This window comes from Ceratotherium simum, chromosome 23 (assembly GCF_057802395.1).
Source record: "Ceratotherium simum simum isolate JZ-2026a chromosome 23, ASM5780239v1, whole genome shotgun sequence".
In the NCBI taxonomy this organism is placed as follows: domain Eukaryota; kingdom Metazoa; phylum Chordata; class Mammalia; order Perissodactyla; family Rhinocerotidae; genus Ceratotherium; species Ceratotherium simum.
The window spans coordinates 35,013,230-35,031,756 of record NC_141922.1 but is presented as its reverse complement, the minus strand read 5'-3'; the positions used below and the strand labels follow the sequence as shown (position 1 = coordinate 35,031,756).

At 37.4% G+C, this 18,527-nt stretch overlaps 1 protein-coding gene across 3 annotated transcripts in view; it reads right to left on the bottom strand.

Moving 5' to 3' along the window:
• Positions 1-9,347: 9,347 nt before the first annotated feature.
• Positions 9,348-18,527, bottom strand: part of LRP12 (LDL receptor related protein 12) — an 81,139-nt gene continuing 71,959 nt past the window's right edge. For all 3 annotated transcript variants that reach the window (XM_087447553.1, XM_004431246.3, XM_004431247.3), the window contains 3 exons: positions 16,998-18,102; positions 15,329-15,461; positions 9,348-11,642 (listed from right to left, as the gene is read on the bottom strand). In XM_087447553.1, coding sequence (XP_087303679.1) covers positions 10,776-11,642; positions 15,329-15,461; positions 16,998-18,102 — 2,105 coding nt within the window. In that variant the 3' untranslated portion in view covers positions 9,348-10,775. The remainder of the gene's footprint in view (positions 11,643-15,328; positions 15,462-16,997; positions 18,103-18,527) is intronic.

Genomic DNA, 18,527 nt, shown 5'->3' with positions numbered 1-18,527 from the left:
TAAGAAAGATTATTTAGAACAATAGCTTAGACCCAATTCTAAAAGCAAATAGGAAAAAAGGGAATATTATTTGTGTTTTTGTTCTCTAATCTTTATTGAGACATAATTTATATATCACAAAGTCCACTTATTTGAAGTGTTCAATTCAATGGTTTTTAATATATTTACAGTTTTGCAATGTTCACATAATCTAATTTCAGAATACGTTTATCAGTCCCAAAAGAAACCTGTACCCTTTAGTAGTCACCAATCTTAACCACTCCCCCATTCCCTAGCCTTAGGCAATCAATAATCTACTTTCTGTCCTTATAGATTTGTCTATTCAGGACATTTCATATAAATAGGATCATACAATTTGTGGTCCTTTTGTGACTGGCTTCTTTGACTTAGCATATGTTTTCAAAGTTCATTCCTGTTGTAGTATCTTTTGGCACTTTATTCCTTTTTATTGCCTAATAATATTTCATTGCACAGATATATCACACTGTGTTTATCCATTTATCAAATGATGTACATTTGGGTTGTTTCTACTTTTTGGCTATTATGAATAATGCTACTATGAACATTCATGTATGAGTTTCATGCAGATGTAGGTTTTCATTTCTTTGGGGTATATACCTAGGAGTGGAATTTCTGAGTCATATGGCAACTCTACATTTAACCTTTGAGGAACTGCCAAACCACTTTCCAAAGCAGCTGCACCATTTGACATTCCCCCCGCCGTGTATGAGGGTTCCAATTCTCCACAGCCTCGCCAACACTTGTTATTCCCTCCCTGTCTGTTTGATTATAGCCATCCTGGTGATTGTGAAGTGGTTGTTTTCCAATCTTTTTATGTTATATTTTTTATAAAGCAAATATGGTTCCAAAATAAAACAGAAATCCTTACCATGTGGCTGTAATAAAATCTTAAATATAAAATAAAATCTCTCCATTATTCTCTGTGTGAAAATATAACACAGTAAAGAATTAGTTCAAGTTCCAAGAATTATACTGCTTCCAATCCCAATAACAAAGGCTTTATTGATGCTTCTGTTGATATTTGAGAGGCTCACATCTATCACACAGATTTGTTCTGAGGATTAGAATGAAGTATGTATGGCATCTAGTACTTGAGTACTTCCTGATATTCAGGAAGTACTCAATACATGGATGCTTATTTTCATTCCAAATCAAGAAAATGGTTACAAAGAATTGCTTTGCACACTTGGCTAACAACTCTAATGGCAACTCATGAGCTAGAGAAATGGAAATTATGTTACATGGGGAAATCGCAATAAAAAACAGCAATAATGCAAACAAAGCCCAACCGATGGAAACTAATAGGAACACAACGAAGTTAAAATTCACATGACGCACAATAACAAATACAAAATCTATACAGTCATGTGCTGTATAACGACACTTCAGTCAATGATGGAATGCATATACAGCTGTGGTCCCATAAGATTAGTACCATATAGCCTAGGTGTGTAGCAGGCAATACCATCTAGGTTTGTGTAAGCATACTCTGGATGTTCACACAACAGTGAAATCACCTAATGACATATTTCTCAGAACACATCCCCATCGATAAGCGACACATAACTGTATTTAAACTAAATCAGATTTAGGAAAACTAAATCTAATAGATTAGCCAAATTAGATAAGGAATTTCTATGTTCCTTGAAATCAGAGCTCAGCAGATAAGATAGAAATGTATAAAATATTCAGGTAAAACTTGATCCTCCTGTAGTAAAATTGAGAAAAGTTTTTGAATAGGTTTGTATGTTGCTTTTTACCATAATTTTGAATAGAAATAACTTCTCTGTATTTCTGTTATTTATACTCACTCAACATATGTTACTAAGCCCATAGCACATCTTTCCTGTTCTGGGGCTCTATGGCAGTTCTTCATTTGGGCCTTTTTATAATAAAATAAAGAAATCTGTGCCAAGATACCCACTTCCTTTGTTTTGTGAATCTACTTTTCATTGAGATAGAGCCATAAGTTGCCTTATGATCAAGAAAACAGGACAATGACTGTTATAAGAAATCTGCTTTTTCAGAAAGCGCTACTAATATACAAAATGCATAACACATGGTGGAAGGAAGCTCAAAAAAAGATGGTTTTAATTTGGAAAATGAACCATTAATGTTGACAATTAAAATTTATTTTCAATCTCTTATGTTTAAGGCTCTGGGAAAGGCGTCTGCAGAGTCTTTTTTTTTCCCCCCATTTAATCCTTACAGTAACCCCTAAGGGTAGGTGTTATCCCATTTTCCAGATGAGACAACAAGGCTTAGTGAGATCACGTGATTTAGTCACAGTTATAAAACTCTTAAAGCAGTGGAAACAGGGTTCAAATTGTTACATGTCTGACTCCAAAGCCCGTGCTTTTCCATCTTACTCTATTACTTCTCCTTAGTAAAGCTTCCACGTCACTTTTAGGAGGATTTTAAACTTCTTTAGGCTTGATCCTCCCTCCAGCACATGGGAAAATCCACTCTAATTGACATCTCAGTATCTTTACTTGAAATCACTCTTAGTAAATTCTTCAAAAGATATTTCATTATCAATAAACCATGTGTGCCCTAGGTTAGCACAGGGTGACTTAGTCTTGTATGTTCTAGCACTGGTTTCCAAATTTTATTAATTCTCAAAACCCTTGGTTCAAATGAGATCTTATACGGAAGTCCGAGATATGAACAGAGCTGCTGTTGGAAGAGAGCAGCGTGAGCAGTTTATTGATAACCCGACCATCAACTATAGCTACATTTACTGAGTACTTAACCATCACTGTTCTAACTGGTTTATATACATTGTCTCATTTAATCCTCCAAACTACAGTTATTATTCCCAATTTAAGAAGCCACTCGTTGAGTTAGGAATGTATTACTCTGTGGGGAGCTGAGAAGTCTACTACAGTTGCTTCACGTAACCATAGTTGAGGTAGCCACGCCAAGGCTGGTGCTGTTGCTCGGAGATATCAGGCTTTTTCTCTTCCTTTCCCCAAACCCTTAAAACGAGGCCTCTCTCCTCCTGGACATTGGGTATGCAACTAGCAGTGTTTGCTGAGATGAGGGAACTAAGTGGACTGAAAATCACTAGGTTCTAGGAGTCTTGTAAGGACCTCTCCAGATTTCGTCACTAAGGTGACTTCCTTGGGCCTTGAGCTCAGCGGGATCCTGTCTCCTCGGTCTTGGAATTCCCTTCAACTCATCACAGTTGGGCTGCTACAGTTTCTTCTCCCTTTTTGACTTTTATTCTGGGTTGCAACTCACTTCCATGATCCGAGGGGAAGTGGCTGCACTCAGAAGCACTGGGCGTAAGCACACTTTCAGGATCTTCAGAAACCACAACTCTTTTTGGACTTTTCACATACCTTATCTCATTTCACTCAAGCTTCAGAGACATTCTGTCTAACATCCAGACAATGACAGTAACAACAACTTACATAGCGCTTACTATACACCAGGCACTGCTCCAAGAGCTTTATGTCTATTGATTTATTTAATCCTCCAACAGTCCTATCATCCTCATTTACAGGTGAAGAACTGAAGTACAGAGTGATTAACTTGCTGAAGATCACATGTTAGTAAGGAGCAGGACAGGATCAAAATCCAGGCAATCTGGGGCCGGCCTGGTGATGTAGTGGTTAAGTGTGCGCACTCCACTTCAGCGGCCTGGGGTTTGCAGGTTGGATCCCAGGCATGCGCCAACGCACCGCTTGTCAAGCCATGCTGAGGTGGCATCCCATAGCATCCCACATAAAGTTGAGGAAGATGCACACGAATGTTAGCCCAGGGCCAATCTTCCTCAGCAAAAAAAAAGAGAGGCTTGCCATCAGATGTTAGCTCACGGCTAATCTTCCTCACACACACAAACACACACACATACACAAAATCAAGGCAATCTGGCTCCAGATTTTTACCATGTTGCCTCTAATAAATTTAAAAATAAAAATTTTATAGGTTATGATAACATGTTGAAATAGAAGTTATTTCAAACGTAGTTGAAAAATAACTAATTGTTAACATTTACCAACTGCCTTAAATATGTTTATTTAAATTTGCATCAATGCTATGATTTTTGACTCAAATAATATGCTAAGGCAAATTGCTTTATAATAATCTGTAATAAATATGACATGCACAATTAACATACTTGACGTATGACAAGGAGCTGAGTTAATTTGATATTCTTTTAGCAAATCAGCTTCTTACTGGGACTGTAAAACTGTTTTTCTGCTTAAAATATTAATACTGGCAATTTAGTGTTTCTTATGTATCAGGTACTGTGCTGTGATAGATTATAGATGTCACAAATTCTTTGCTATGTCTACTATTGAGAGTGGAGTCTGTTTCTCTTTCTATTGAATCTAGGTTGGCCTCAGTGATTTGTTTGAACAATAGAATGTGGCAGAAGTGACATTCAGGGCCTCCTGAGACTAGGTCATGAGAAGCCTTGCAGCTTCTGCAGAAGTGTCTTGGAATGCTCACTCCTGGATCCCAGCTGCTGTACTGTAAGGAAACACAAGCACCATGGAGAGGCCCACATGGAGAGGATCCCAAGTCCTGACAGCACAGACTTGCCAACCATGCAGGTGAGCTCTTTTGGGAGTATATCCTCCAGCCCCAGCAGATGCCAAGAGTAGGATGAGCTGATTCCACTGAGCTCTGCCCAAATTATTGATTTGTGAGCAAACTGAGACAGTGGTTGCTTTAAGCATAAAGTTTAGGAGAAGTTTATTACACAGCAAGAGATGGCCAGAACATGTGCTACAGCCTTTACAAATGTCTTAATTTATTCCTCACAATCATCTTATAAAGGAGCTATTAATATCCTGATTTTAAGATGAGGACGCTGAGGCTCAGAGAGTTTGCATAATAATCCAGGTCTGTTGGCTCCAATTTGATGGATATTTCTCCTGACTGATAACATTACTTCACTTTATGATCCATCTCATTCACAAGACAACTGTGAGTCAGACAAGGCTAAGGTCAATTCTTAGTTTTGCCCTTATTGGCTGTATGCCCTTGGGCAAACAGAAGATGTGGGTTACATGTTATACGACTGTGAAGATTCCAAAGATACATATACAGGACTTGGCAGATGGTAGGCACTCAACAATGAGTAAATATTATTTGCTTTGAGAATTCTTTCCTGCGATGAACAAGTAGCTGGCAGTAAAGGACTCTCAGAAATGGTCTTTGATAGTGTGAACATGGGATACACACTCACGTTTAGGGTCAGGTATGTGTCAAAATGTCCGAAGAATTTACCTGACTTTTTTTTTTTTTTTTTTGTGAGGAAGACCAGCCCTGAGCTAACATCCGATGCCAATCCTCCTCTTTTTTGCTGAGGAAGACTGGCCCTGGGCTAACATCCGTGCCCACATTCCTCTACTTTATATGGGACGCCGCCACAGCATGGTTTAACAAGTGGTGCGTGGTGTGCGCCCAGGATCCGAAACGGCGAACCCTGGGCCGCCGCAGCGGAGCACGCGCACTTAACCGCTTGCGTCACCAGGCCGGCCTCTTTACCTAATGTTTTAAAGAAAAAATCCTGCTAACATCACATAATGATAAACTATGTATGCATATATGGCTTCTGTTACATGGTGCATAATACAGATTTCTTTGAAGTTGAGGACATTCCTGATTCATCAGCTGTGTTTTACTATCTCGGTTTTAAAGATTCCTTCCAGCTCTAAAATTCTGTTAATTTTACTTTGCCTCATTCTACCACCTTGAATGTGGAGTACCTTAGAAAAAAATGCAATCAGCCAACTTATGACCCATGCCATTAACTACATGCAATTTGTAATTTGTATGCTATTCCTGAACAAGCTATTCTGAGAACCTCTCTCTATTGCTTGCTTCCATCAATTTTTAAACAGAGACTCACTTGAGTAAAACAGGTCCTATCAAGCTGCTATCATCTTCTCCCTTGGAATCCAGGAGAAAGAGTGTGAGGAATGACTGAGCAGCTTGCATGGAGAGCAGCAGGAAGGCACGCGGCCATCAACACCACTGGGTCTAGAGTAAGCACTCAATAAATACCTTGAGAATTGAATCTACTCTTTTTCCCTTTATCCTTTTAACCTGTCTTACCCATTTATTTCCGCTTAACAGTGGATGATGGTGGTAGGCAGTAGTAGCAACTAAAACCACAACAGCTGGTAGAAAGAGTGATCCCCCCCACCCCCCGACTCCTGCTTCATGCTGTGCTACGTTCTCAGTCCTAGCCTATGGCATGAGCTCCGGCTGGGGCTGGCGGCCCACAGAGCTTCTAATCCCAGTCCCTTTTGTTTCTGTTCTCTTTCATACTAATATTGGGGATCTGACTGACAGGCTGATAGGACAAGACAAAGTACCACGGAGAAGATCTAAACGACGTACGATAAATCTGAGTAATATCTACTAAAATCTGTACCCTGTAAACAAAGAATACACTTTTTTAAGGTGCTCCTGAAACATCTGAAAAATTGAGGAAAGACAATAAACTCCCCAAAGCAGATTTAATACACCCAACATTCTCTGATCTTGATGCCATAAAAATAAAAATTAATAAAAGAATCAGAAAACAAAACTACTGCCCACACCAAAAATCCCTTTATCTGGGGGAAAATACAGTGAAGAAAAGAAAAAAGGAAAAAGCCTTCTTTTATACAACTTTTGAGTTAAAGAGGAAATAAAAACAGAAATTTCAGAACACCTAGAATATAAAAGTAATGGCAACACTAATACATCTAAGTGATTCACCTTAAGCAGTGCTCAGAATTGAGTGCACACCTTAAATCTCATATTAATAATTAAGAAAAAATAAAAATGAATGAATGAAGTGCTAACTCAAAGAGTTAGGGGAAAATCCAACAAAATAAATTAAGCACAACACACAATAAGCAGAACAGAGCTATGAGCACAGAAGAGGAGAAGATAACTTTGCTCAACTCTAGGCAAATAAATTTGAAAACTTGGGTGAAATGATTTATGATCCCAGCTAAGATATAAAAACTACAGACCCAGCACCGTAAAAGACACCAACAAAGTTGTCACAGAGCTACTTGCCCAACATCCACTAGACTCAGGTAATTCTACTGAAATTTTAAGGAACAGAAAATTCCAATGCTATTTATTTTTTTTAATCTTTTTAATTTTTTTTTTGTGAGGAAGATCAGCCCTGAGCTAACATCCATGCTAATCCTCCTCTTTTTGCTGAGGAAGACCTACTCTGAGCTAACATCTATTGCCAATCCTCCTCCTTTTTTTTCCCCCCAAAGCCCCAGGAGATCGTTGTATGCCATAGTGGCACATCCTTCTAGTTGCTGTATGTGGGACGCGGCCTCAGCATGGCTGGAAAAGCGGTGCTTTGGTGCGCACCCGGATCCGAACCCGGGCCACCAGTAGCGGAGCGCGTGCACTTAACCGCTAAGACACGGGGCCGGCCCTCCAATGCTATTTAAACTGCTCCAGAGCATAGGAAAAGGAGGAAGTTTCTAAATTCCCCAGGATAAAATTACTAACAAAACTGCTTAAAGATAGCACACACAAAAAAACTACAGACTAATCTCACTGATGAATACAGATGCAAGTATCCTAAATAAAGTATGAAACATAACCTAGCAATATTAAAAGAATAATACACATGGCCAAGTAGAGTTTATTTCAGGAATGTAAGGATGGTTCAAAATTACAAAATATATTAACGAAATTCATCATATTAAAAAATCAAAGGAGAAAAATCATATGATCATCTCCATAGATAATGAAAAAGCATGTGATAAAATTCAACATGCATTCTTAATTAAAAATTTTTTTAAAATGGGCATCAACGGATACTCCTTAACATGATTAAGTGTATCTATCTCAACCCAATTCATTATAGCCAATATATTTAACCTTATTCTAGTAGTACTAGACAACGCAATTGAGACATAAAGAGATATGCAAATTGGAAGACATGACTGTGTAACTGGAAAATACAAAGGAATTAATTGAAACTCTATTATAAACTAGAAGAAAATGGAAGTCTGGTAGCTGGGTAGAAAATTAACATAAATAAATCATTAGCCCTCACCTATACTAAAATCAGACTATACTATAAACAGAAAGGATTTCTTTAATAGCAACAAAAATCAGGAGATTCCTAAGAATAAACTCTTGAAAAATGTACAATATCTCTGTAAACTAAAATGGGAAATGTGTCTGAAGGAAACAACAACAACAAAAGACTTGAACAAATGGAAACCATTTTTAGATAGGGCACCATGATTTAGACAGAAGCTTTAATATGATAATGATGTCAAATTTCCCTAAGTTAATCTATAAAACTGTCCAAAAAAAAGTACTAATGGATTTGTTTTGTGAAATTCAATAAGTTGATTTTAAAGTTCAAATGGAAAAATAAGAATACTTGAACATTTAAAAATTATAGTTATTAAAAGACTGAACAGTACAAAAAAGAAAGGCAGATCAATTGAAGAAAACAGAGCCTAGAAACATATCCAAATAATATGAAACTTAACAATATGATAAAGGGGCCATTTCCAATAGTAAAGAAAGGATAGATTATGTAATAAACATAGGGTAACTATGGTAATTACCTTGGAAAAAAAGTGTAGCCTTCAATTTAGGATAGATCAATGATTTAAATGTGAAAAATCAAATAACAGAAATGCCCAATTTTACTTTTAATGTTCAAACTCTGATATATTTTTTTCCCTTGAAAAACCATGCCGAAAAAGTATGCATAGTATGTTAAAATTTGCGTTACTATATACGGCATTTATATATATGGATACATTATGTATCTATGCATTATCTCTGGAGGGTGTGTAAGAATCTGGTATTGGTATCTGTCTCTCTGAAATGGAATGAAAAGATGGGCATCAGGGGTAGGAAAGAGCCTTACTTTTTACTGTTTGACCCAGAAAGATGTATGTGTTAATTAAAAAAAATAAATAAATAAAACATATGCCAGAAAACCAAAAAACCTCTATATGATTGTATATTACTAGTAGGACCTAACAAGATTAATTTGGGAAGCCAAAATCTGCCAGTAGAATAATCTATAGGAGTCTGTAATGTATCTGAAAATAATACAAAAAGATAACTGATTGCGTGACTGTATCTTACAAGATATATCAACTAAGAGGAAGTTTTCTCAAAAGCAAAATATTATTCAGGTCCTTAAGGATTTTCACCCTCGAGTGCTGGTATAAGCTACTACTTTACTATAAAGTAATTAAGAAACAATAACCTCCTCTTAATTTTTCTTCTAGATATAACTGCATATTTTGTGACCTGAATTTGTATATAGACCAAAATGAAACAAAAATAAAGAGCAATTTTGATTTAAAAAGTACCTCAAGACAATACAAAAAAAGTCATTTTAATTTTTGATACTTATTAAAACATTTCAGTCAGTTCTTCCTGACAGCATAACACGACAAATACACAAGACCTCAAACATGCTTTAAAATGACATTCAGCAAAGTATTTAAAATTTAATAAATAGCAATAATCACACACAAATACATTTTTCATACTCAATCATCAAGCTACTAAAACAGACAGCTAAAGAATAAATAAACAGGAATTGACAATAAAAAAATGCAGGTTTTGCAATTCTTACTTAAAAAGGGGGGTGATCTGAATGATTTCTGAATTTGCTTTTCAATAATGTAGCACGATCCCCCCATGAATAAAATATATTGAAAAAATCACTTTCGTACAACAATGTAGTCTTTAAATACAACAAATAAATATGAAACGAGCAAAGCAATTTCAAGTTGTAATAAAAATGCTCCCCCTTACCACCCAAAAGCTATGGAAATATATAGTCATTATGATAGCAAATAATAGTATTTAAAGTGATAGTGCTTGTGCACTAAACTCATCTGAGACCTTGATATGATTTTAGTGCAAATCCCTAGGGTCCAATACAAGCATAACCCTGCATCAGGGAAAGACATTACTAGTTGGAACTTATCTTGTACAATTTTTGTACATATTTTATAAAGTTCAAGATTTAATGCATAGTAGAGTATCTTCATCTGCTTAATTCTGTCCTTAAATAGAGATGAAAAAAGAAATGATTTTGGATTTTACCATTTGGTTTGTACCATATTAGAGTATTAAAGTCAACATTAGAAAATCTATAAAAGTTTTGTTTTTTGCCATTAATTTATCTAACTCTATCTAAATTTCACATCACTGCATGTTAAACAGAAGAGAAAAATTTTTAGACAAAGTGTTTTTCCCTCTGACAAGTTCATATTATGATGAAATCCAATAATATTTAGACAAATGTTATACAAATAAAAACACAGGTGAATATAAGGTTTTTTTTTTGTATATTAACAACCTTAACATCTAGTATATTAAGTTACAAGATGTATTGGCAAAAGCATAAAGGTTCAATTAAAAGAAGGAATTATTTTGTACAAACAAACGTTTTAACATAAGATAGGATAAACTGACAAATGAGTTTCAGCAGCCGTATTTCTACCGTGAACTACAGTACCAGGATAAAAACAATTAGAAACAGATGAAAGAACATTACTGAACAATAGGAATACATAATGCATTTTTAGCTGCTAAAATAGTGAACTCTCAAGTTCATAGAGTTACAAGTTGTTTAATTTAACCATGCAGGCTAACATATAACAATAAGAAATCACCCTGCATCTTTTTTCTTTTTAAATTAAACCTAGTTTAATTGTGAAGTTAAAAGACAATGAATGGATATTGCTCCAACTTGTATACAACCTCCCTCATGTGATTTGTACCTAACAAAGTAACAAAGCCTCATCATCACTCATTTCATTTTTCAGTGTTGCTTCCAAGCAAGTGTCCGGTACCTGGGCTGTGTGGACAATACCACAGCGCTCACAAGGGCCATCTCGATTACTTGGCCTCACCCCAGGGTCTGTTGCACTACAGGGTGGTCTAAACCCTTGTCCTTGATCTGAGGCGAGATCAAGAAGAGGTCTGGAGCAGTCACTCACGTCCAAGTCTGAAGCTCCATCAGAAACTGGAATTAGCATTTCGACATCATCGTCATCTTCTCTTCCATTTATCCCATTATCAAGTTGTCTCAAAGGGCTCTGGTTCTGGTTTACAGAGCTTGATCGCCCCAATGTAAAACGTACCCAACGCAGCCCCTGAGTCATACGACTTAGTGCACTTGTGAGCTGGTGACGTGCTGGACTCACACTTGGGGGGTCCACACTTGTCACATCCCTTCCATTATCTGTGTGACCACCTCGGGTACTCTGAGCAGAGGAACTTCCACTTGCTCCCACTGTTGCTTCTACCGCTGTTATGGGAGGGACTTTTTGCGGCAAGGGAGCTGCAACCCCACCAGATGCTCCTGCCGTATCTCTTCTTTCATTTTCTGTGTCTGTGTCGTCAGACTCCACGGAAAACAAACTTCTGTGAGTATGATTTCTTTCAGGTTCTCTGCTGGTACTCTGACTAGGGCCAACCTCATCTCCATCTGCTGAGACCAAAGCCAATGACCCTGAATGACGCGATCTTGCAAAATTAAAAATACGATTCCAAATGTTGCTGGATCTGCCTGCCATAGGAAGCCTGATTGAAGTAAATCCAAGCTGGGATCGCACGGCTAGCCTCAGGTTTTCCAAAACAGAAGCCTACAAAAATAAGAAAAGAAGATAGCTAACAACGAGGTATTGAGATGGAAAACACCTTTCTATTAAGAATGTGTTGTGGCTAAAAATTCTATTACTCATTGTTAGGGTCTAAGGAGGATGAATTAAATTCTCTTGTCTACACAGGTTCACCCCACTACAGAATCTAATCTGTAACTTGAACCACTGCTCACTGTGTTTAAGATTTTCTTGACACTTCATTTTATATATGCAACTTTAAAATTATATTTAATGTCAATTATAACAGCTATTTTATTTCAAACACAAGTGTACCAAAGCTGGAAAATAAAATTATTTGATACTTCTTTAGCTAGGAAGGTAGAAGAATCTCCACCATAATTCACTAAATGACCTAAAGCAGTGTGAAAACCAGGCTCTTTATCTGTTTTTTGTTTGTTGAAACACAGAACAAGTTAGACTTGATTTACAAGGCTGAAACTTTTCAAAACATGTGCAAATTATATTTCACAGTTGATCTCAGGGATTTGTTGAATGAATGGATACTGAGGACTTATTTATATTGTCATAAATAAAGGAATTAATATGTTTGTAATACAGAACAGGAAACAAACAAGCCAAAGAAATTAATGCATTTATAGCACTACACAATGGTATCTGAGACATCCAGATTCCTTTCCAATCTTTAAAGATTAAGTTTTATTTTCTACAGCTTAGTGTTAAGCATAAATTATCATATCCTTATTCTTTGATAATTGGTGATTTTTCTTAGTGTATATGGGAGGTGACTATATTGCCCAACTGAAAGAAAAATCTACTCTTTTTTCTAGATGAATGAGTTTACAGATCATTTTAAAAATGTACAGCATTTATATAAAACAGTCTTTAAGCTCCATCTAGTGGTTATAAAAAGAAGTATTCACACTTGGAACAGACACAGCTTTTATCAATCTGGCATTCAGTATTTAAATTACAGTATTTCCAGGAAACAATGGTGACTCGATACACTCCCTTACACTCCCTTGCAAATGATGATACAGTTTCCCTCTGCCAAAAGGAAGGGCTTACACTCCCTTGCAAATGATGATACAGTTTCCCTCTGCCAAAAGGAAGGGCTCTTGCCTTTCCCCACAGAAAAAAAGAGGGGAGGAGAAAAAGGAAGATGTGATAGCATATGTTCTTCATCTCTCTTCGTGACTGGTATTGAATCTATTTGTGATTTCCATATAGGCCTTTTGAACATAATCCCTGGAATGTAATTCACAGAAAGCTAAGAAGTTACTATCATAGGAATATTTCATAGTCTATCCTTGGTAAAGCACAGACTGTCAGTAAGAAATATGGATATCAGCACACACAGATTTGCTACACAAATGAGTAAGATTTTTCACCAATTAAGAAGTACCCAACTATAAATTAAAAAAAAAAAAAAAAAAAGTGGTTCACATCCCTATGAACTTGTCCATAGATCTGGCCCTCACCATTTAGCATGCAGACTCTAAGGCTTGGTGTGAGCACTGTTATTACAGTCAGCAGTGCACAAACGGCTCTTCAGATATCCTTCCCTTTCATGGAGCTACCATCCATCAAGATCAACAATACCCTTAGCACACCTGAACGCTGACTTTCACCTTACAGTCTATCATGGTGAGGTGCAGCTCTCGACTTAGCTCAGAATGTTTAATTAAAGGACTGCCATTTTAACATTAGATACTATGAGGGGATCTCATGAATGTTTTAGAAATAATTTTATACACTTCTTCAGTTTATGAAGCAAAAGAAAGCATTCCTCAGAAAGCATTTCCATTTTGAATGCGATGGTAATTTAGAAGATTATTTTTCTTTTTAAAAACTGCTATGGAATTTTGATAATTTGTTACCCAAAGTTTCAAATTTGAGTTTCATCTCATTAACTGAATAAAGTTTAGTTTACCATTGATAAACATGTTTTATCTTAAAACTTTGTTGAAGTAGAATTCCATCACAAGGGTAAATTATAACCCTAGAGAATGGTGTAGTATGTAATAAAGATGTAAACCTTACCCAAAGTGAGGTCTGACCTTTGCCCTTTATTTTGGGATATGATCTCAGTCCTTGGAATGTCATCTCTGATGGAAGTGTCACTGCCTGGAGCCTTAGGCCACCCAGATAGTGACAGTGTGTTTTAGGCGGAGGCTCTGAGCCACACCAACACTGTGATGTAGGTGGGGGGGGGTGCTCTGGGTCAGCAGTACCAGCCAACCTCTGGAGGGGCTCGAGACTGAGATCAGCCACTTTTGCTCACGTGATGGAGCCCCAATATGGAGCCCCAATCCTGCTTATGTGATGGAGCCCCAATAAAAACTCTGGACACTGAGTCTTGGGTGAGCCTCCCTAACTGGCAATATTTTGTGCATACTGTCACACATCTGTGTCGGAAGAGTAACACTGTCCTGACTTTACAAGGAAAAGACAACTGGGAGGTCTGTGTTTGGTACCCTCCCGAACCCTGTCCTAATGTGTCTTTCTTTGGCTGATTTAATCTGGGTTCTTTCCCTGTAATAAAAGGCAACTGTGAGTATAACAGCTTTCAATGAGTTTTCGAGTCCTTCTAGTGAATTACCAAACCTTAGGATGGTTCTGGGAACCCCTGAACTTGCAATTGGTGTTAGAAGTGAGGGCTGTCATGTGTGGATTGTGCTCCCTCTAATCTCACAATTGGCTAAACTCCTGAAGGTAGCCTCAAGGTGCAGGGGTGGTGGGGGGTAGATGGTAGAGTGTGTGAACGGAATTAACCATCGTCTGAATTCCCACCTAAAAATAAACCTTACCCATGGCCAGACCACAAAGTAGGTTTTTTCTCTATTTTGCACATAAAATTCCAACCAGTGGAACTTCTCAATTATTTACTTATTAGCAAATTACATCCAGAGAAATGTTTTAAAACTACAGATTCTCACCAAAGATTTCCTAAATAAGGCAACAGACTCTAATCAGAAATCTCATTTACCAAAAAGGAAATGGTCTTCTATTTTGAACAGAATTAAATCACTGTTTATCAATTTTTCTTAATTCTAATACTGGGAACAATTTTATTAAATGTTTCTGGATGAATTTACATTTTAAATTTATAAACCCTATGCCCTTAGGAACCTTGGCACCATCTTAAGCATTACAAAAGAAATTAAAAAAGAATCACCAACAGAAATTTAAAGAATTCAGAAACATTAAAGAATGAGTGACTATTTAAAGAAAATAGTGTGAATTCTTAAGCACTGTAAAATCCAGCTGAAGAAGTTTTCCCCCAAGTCCGGTGAAAATGTTAACTTAATTTCAACTACTTTTACTTATAACTAGTTAATCTAGCATGCTACTAATATAGTACTAGCACATTAATTTTAGTATTCATTCTTAAATCTTCTGAATGTTCAGTTCAAGTAGAAAATAATTTGCCAAACTTTACTTTTGAATTTTAATGCACTAAATTATCCTATACAGTAAAATGCTTAAGAATCACATAACCTAATTGGAAGTAAAGAATGAAAAGTATACTTTTATATTCTGTAGTATTTGTTAAAATACAATGAAACCATTGTAATTTCAAATCCTCCATATATTTAATCCTTGACTTGACCGCAAAAATTCTGACAGTCAAGGATGCTTTACCATACATGCAGGTATAGGTTTCAGTTTAAGAGGCACTGAAATAGAAATCATAAATTGCAACATACCTGATTAGGGGAACAAACAGGGAAATCCTCAACCGGTGGAATTAAACCCTGAGCAATCAACTGTCCGTAAGAGGGAGGGGCTTCTCTTCTTAACAGTTCTGCTTCCACTCTTGACAACTGTGTCTCAAATGACCTTGGAGAGGAAACAGGGATAAAAAGGGTTAAAAAAAAGGCAAGCCAAAACATTTTTTTTTTATTACCAACAATTAAAACAATCTGAATTTTAATATAGCTGATCATTTTTAAAGCTTAGTCAACCAACATTTACTGAATATCTATACCACCCGTACGCTGAGAATACACAGATGAAGTAGAGAGTCTGTCTTCACCGGGCTTTACACTAGGAGCCTGGATCACTAAGTTTTAATAAACTAGAAATACCTGTAAAAGGTAAAGGTATTAGATCTTTAAACCCCTAAGATCACAGGGGGCTCGAGACTTTAGGTCAAAGTACTTGAAAGCTCTTAGAAAACACATAAAGTGTCATCAAGTCCAACACATTTATTTTTCAGATTAGGAAAAGAGTGAAATGAGTCACCAATACACTTTCTGGAATGTGAACTCAAGACCTCTGACTCTTCATTGTGCTCTCATGTTGCATGTCATAAAAAGTTTTCTGGCCATTTATACTCATCCAAAGAAAAGACAAAGCATGGTTATTGTGATTCTGTGCATCTGTGTGCATCCATTCTCAGCTGTCTGGTATGTGAAGTGCTTTGCTGAATCTATTGTTTGTGACTCTCCTGGGACTGGGAGGTTCATTGTCTCTCCAACACCCTAGGGGGCCTTTGCCATCAACTTACCCCAGGTCCAGTCTATCCTCTACCACATGGAAGACAATGCAACCATTTCTTACTTAACTGAGAACTCTGATGCATGGCTTTCACCAAGCTCCACAACAGGACACTAGCCCTCAGGTTCCAGTCTTATCTCCTATTAGTCCTTCATATGTGTCTTAGGCTCTAGACAAATAGAACTATGTACTTACTCTCCGAGCAATGCTGGGCATTCCTACTTCTATGTGTTTTCCTAGGCTATTTTTTTCAACTATAATACCTTTACCCTTTCTACATTCTACTCATAGATTTCAAGCGGCACTTCAATGAAAAGTCTTTCACCCCCTCCTCCCAACAGATTAGGCATCTTTTGACTTTTATACCATTTTGTTTTATAGCTCTTACAACACTTATATTTTTTGTCCTCTTGTTCCACCCACCAATTCCTTCTTTCTAGCTGTAAACTGCCTGTAACATAACACCTTACTCATTTTTCTATTCATCTGTACAGTGTTTTGAACATAGTAGTTTCTCAAAATATCTGGAATTGTCGAATTAATATTTATAAAAACCCAGGTTAAAAAACTGCAACTGAGAGTTGCAGCTTGCAAAATTCCTATGAAACAGATTAATCTGAAAACAGGAACTGTAAATATGGTTTGGCTTTTCTCACATCATAACTCTAGGTATTTATCTGTTTTTTAATGTGTTTAGCCTTTTGAGTTGTAGGCTTTTCACAGTAATTTCATAAATCATAAACAATATTTATCTATTTCTAAAATAGTATAAAACAAAAATATACTGCTAATCACATTAAAGTACTTGTTGCAAATATTCGGGCCATGTTTTTATTGTGGAGAGCATAACCACTGTAGTTCTGTCTTGACACTGACCTTCGTTCAAACATTCTCAGAGAGTAAAGCTTACAGGTGCATCCCAGCGCTATGACCAGTAAGAGGCCACAGATAAGGCTCCCTATGACGGCCGCAGTTATGACTCTGGTAGGCACAATCACTGGGCAATTCTCCTCATCGCTGCCATCTCCGCAGTCGTCTTGAGAATCACACACCCAGCTTTCAAACACACAACGATTGTTTTTACAATGAAAATTTCCTGGCTGGCAAAAAAAGCAGTTTTTTTCATCTGAGCCATTTGGGCAATGATTCTGATAGTTGCAACGATCAGAACGAGGATAACAGACACCGTTTCGGGAACATGGGAATTCTTCCTTTTGGCACATGGTACAATTGATTTCGTCCCTTCCATTTGGACAATGCCAGTACCCATCACATCGCTGCTGCTCAGTATAACACCCCCAGTTACCTCCACAGGGTATTTCCCACGGCAAACAGAAGCCATCTACTTGGTAAGTAGCATTAAATCCCCTTGCAGCATTCACTTTATCGGCACAAAAATGTACCCTTATCTGTCCAGAAGAAGAAACAACTGTGAGAGGCGCATGAGAATCAAAAGCAGTTAACACACGCAAAAGCTTGTGTGGATTCTCCTCTAATCCATCGTATATTTTGACATAATCACCATAACCAGTACCATCCAGTTTAAAGTCAGTGAAGCGTAAAATGACTTTACGGTGATCACCAGTGTCTATTAACCAGGTGCAATTGCTTCCAGGAGGATAAAAGTCTGGATAATTGGGAGAATTAAAAGTACCATAAAAATATTTTAACCACTGCCCACAAGTTGGCACATCACAGTCTATCTCATCCCCTAGGTCAAGGCAGTCAATGTTCCCATCGCATTTTAAAGATTCCGGGAGGCAAGTGTAAACTTTGGTAAATCGGGACAGACACTGGAACTGGTTGTAAGCACAGGGTTGAAAAGAAGCAGACGGTGGAGGATTAGCTTCTCGGGCACAGATCTCTTCATCAGAACTGTCTCCACATTCATCCATGTTATTACATTTCCAGGCTTCCGGTATACACTTCCCATTACCACAACGAAACTGATCACAAGCACAGTGTGGTTCCTCAGATTTCCCTGGAAGGACATGCGGAGGAGGGAGATGCAGAGGGAAGGAGAAAAAAACATACTCTTTAAAAGATTATATAACAGCAAGTGATATTTTTATAACAAATGTGGATTTGCCCAAGTGACAGGGGTTTAAAAGGTCTTGTTTTAAAAATAAGTTAAGGTCTGGGGCCGGCCCGGTGGCACAAGCGGTTAAGTGCGTGGGCTCCACTGCAGTGGCCCGGGGTTCGCTGGTTTGGATCCTGGGCGCACACCGACACACCGCTTGTCAAGCCATGCTGTGGCGGTGTCCCATATAAAGTGGAGGAAGATGGGCATGGATGTTAGCCCAGGGCCAGTCTTCCTCAGCAAAAAGAGAAGGATTGGCAGATGTTAGCTCAGGGCCGATCTTCCTTACAAAAAAAATAATAATAAGTTAAGGTCTGATGGCAAAT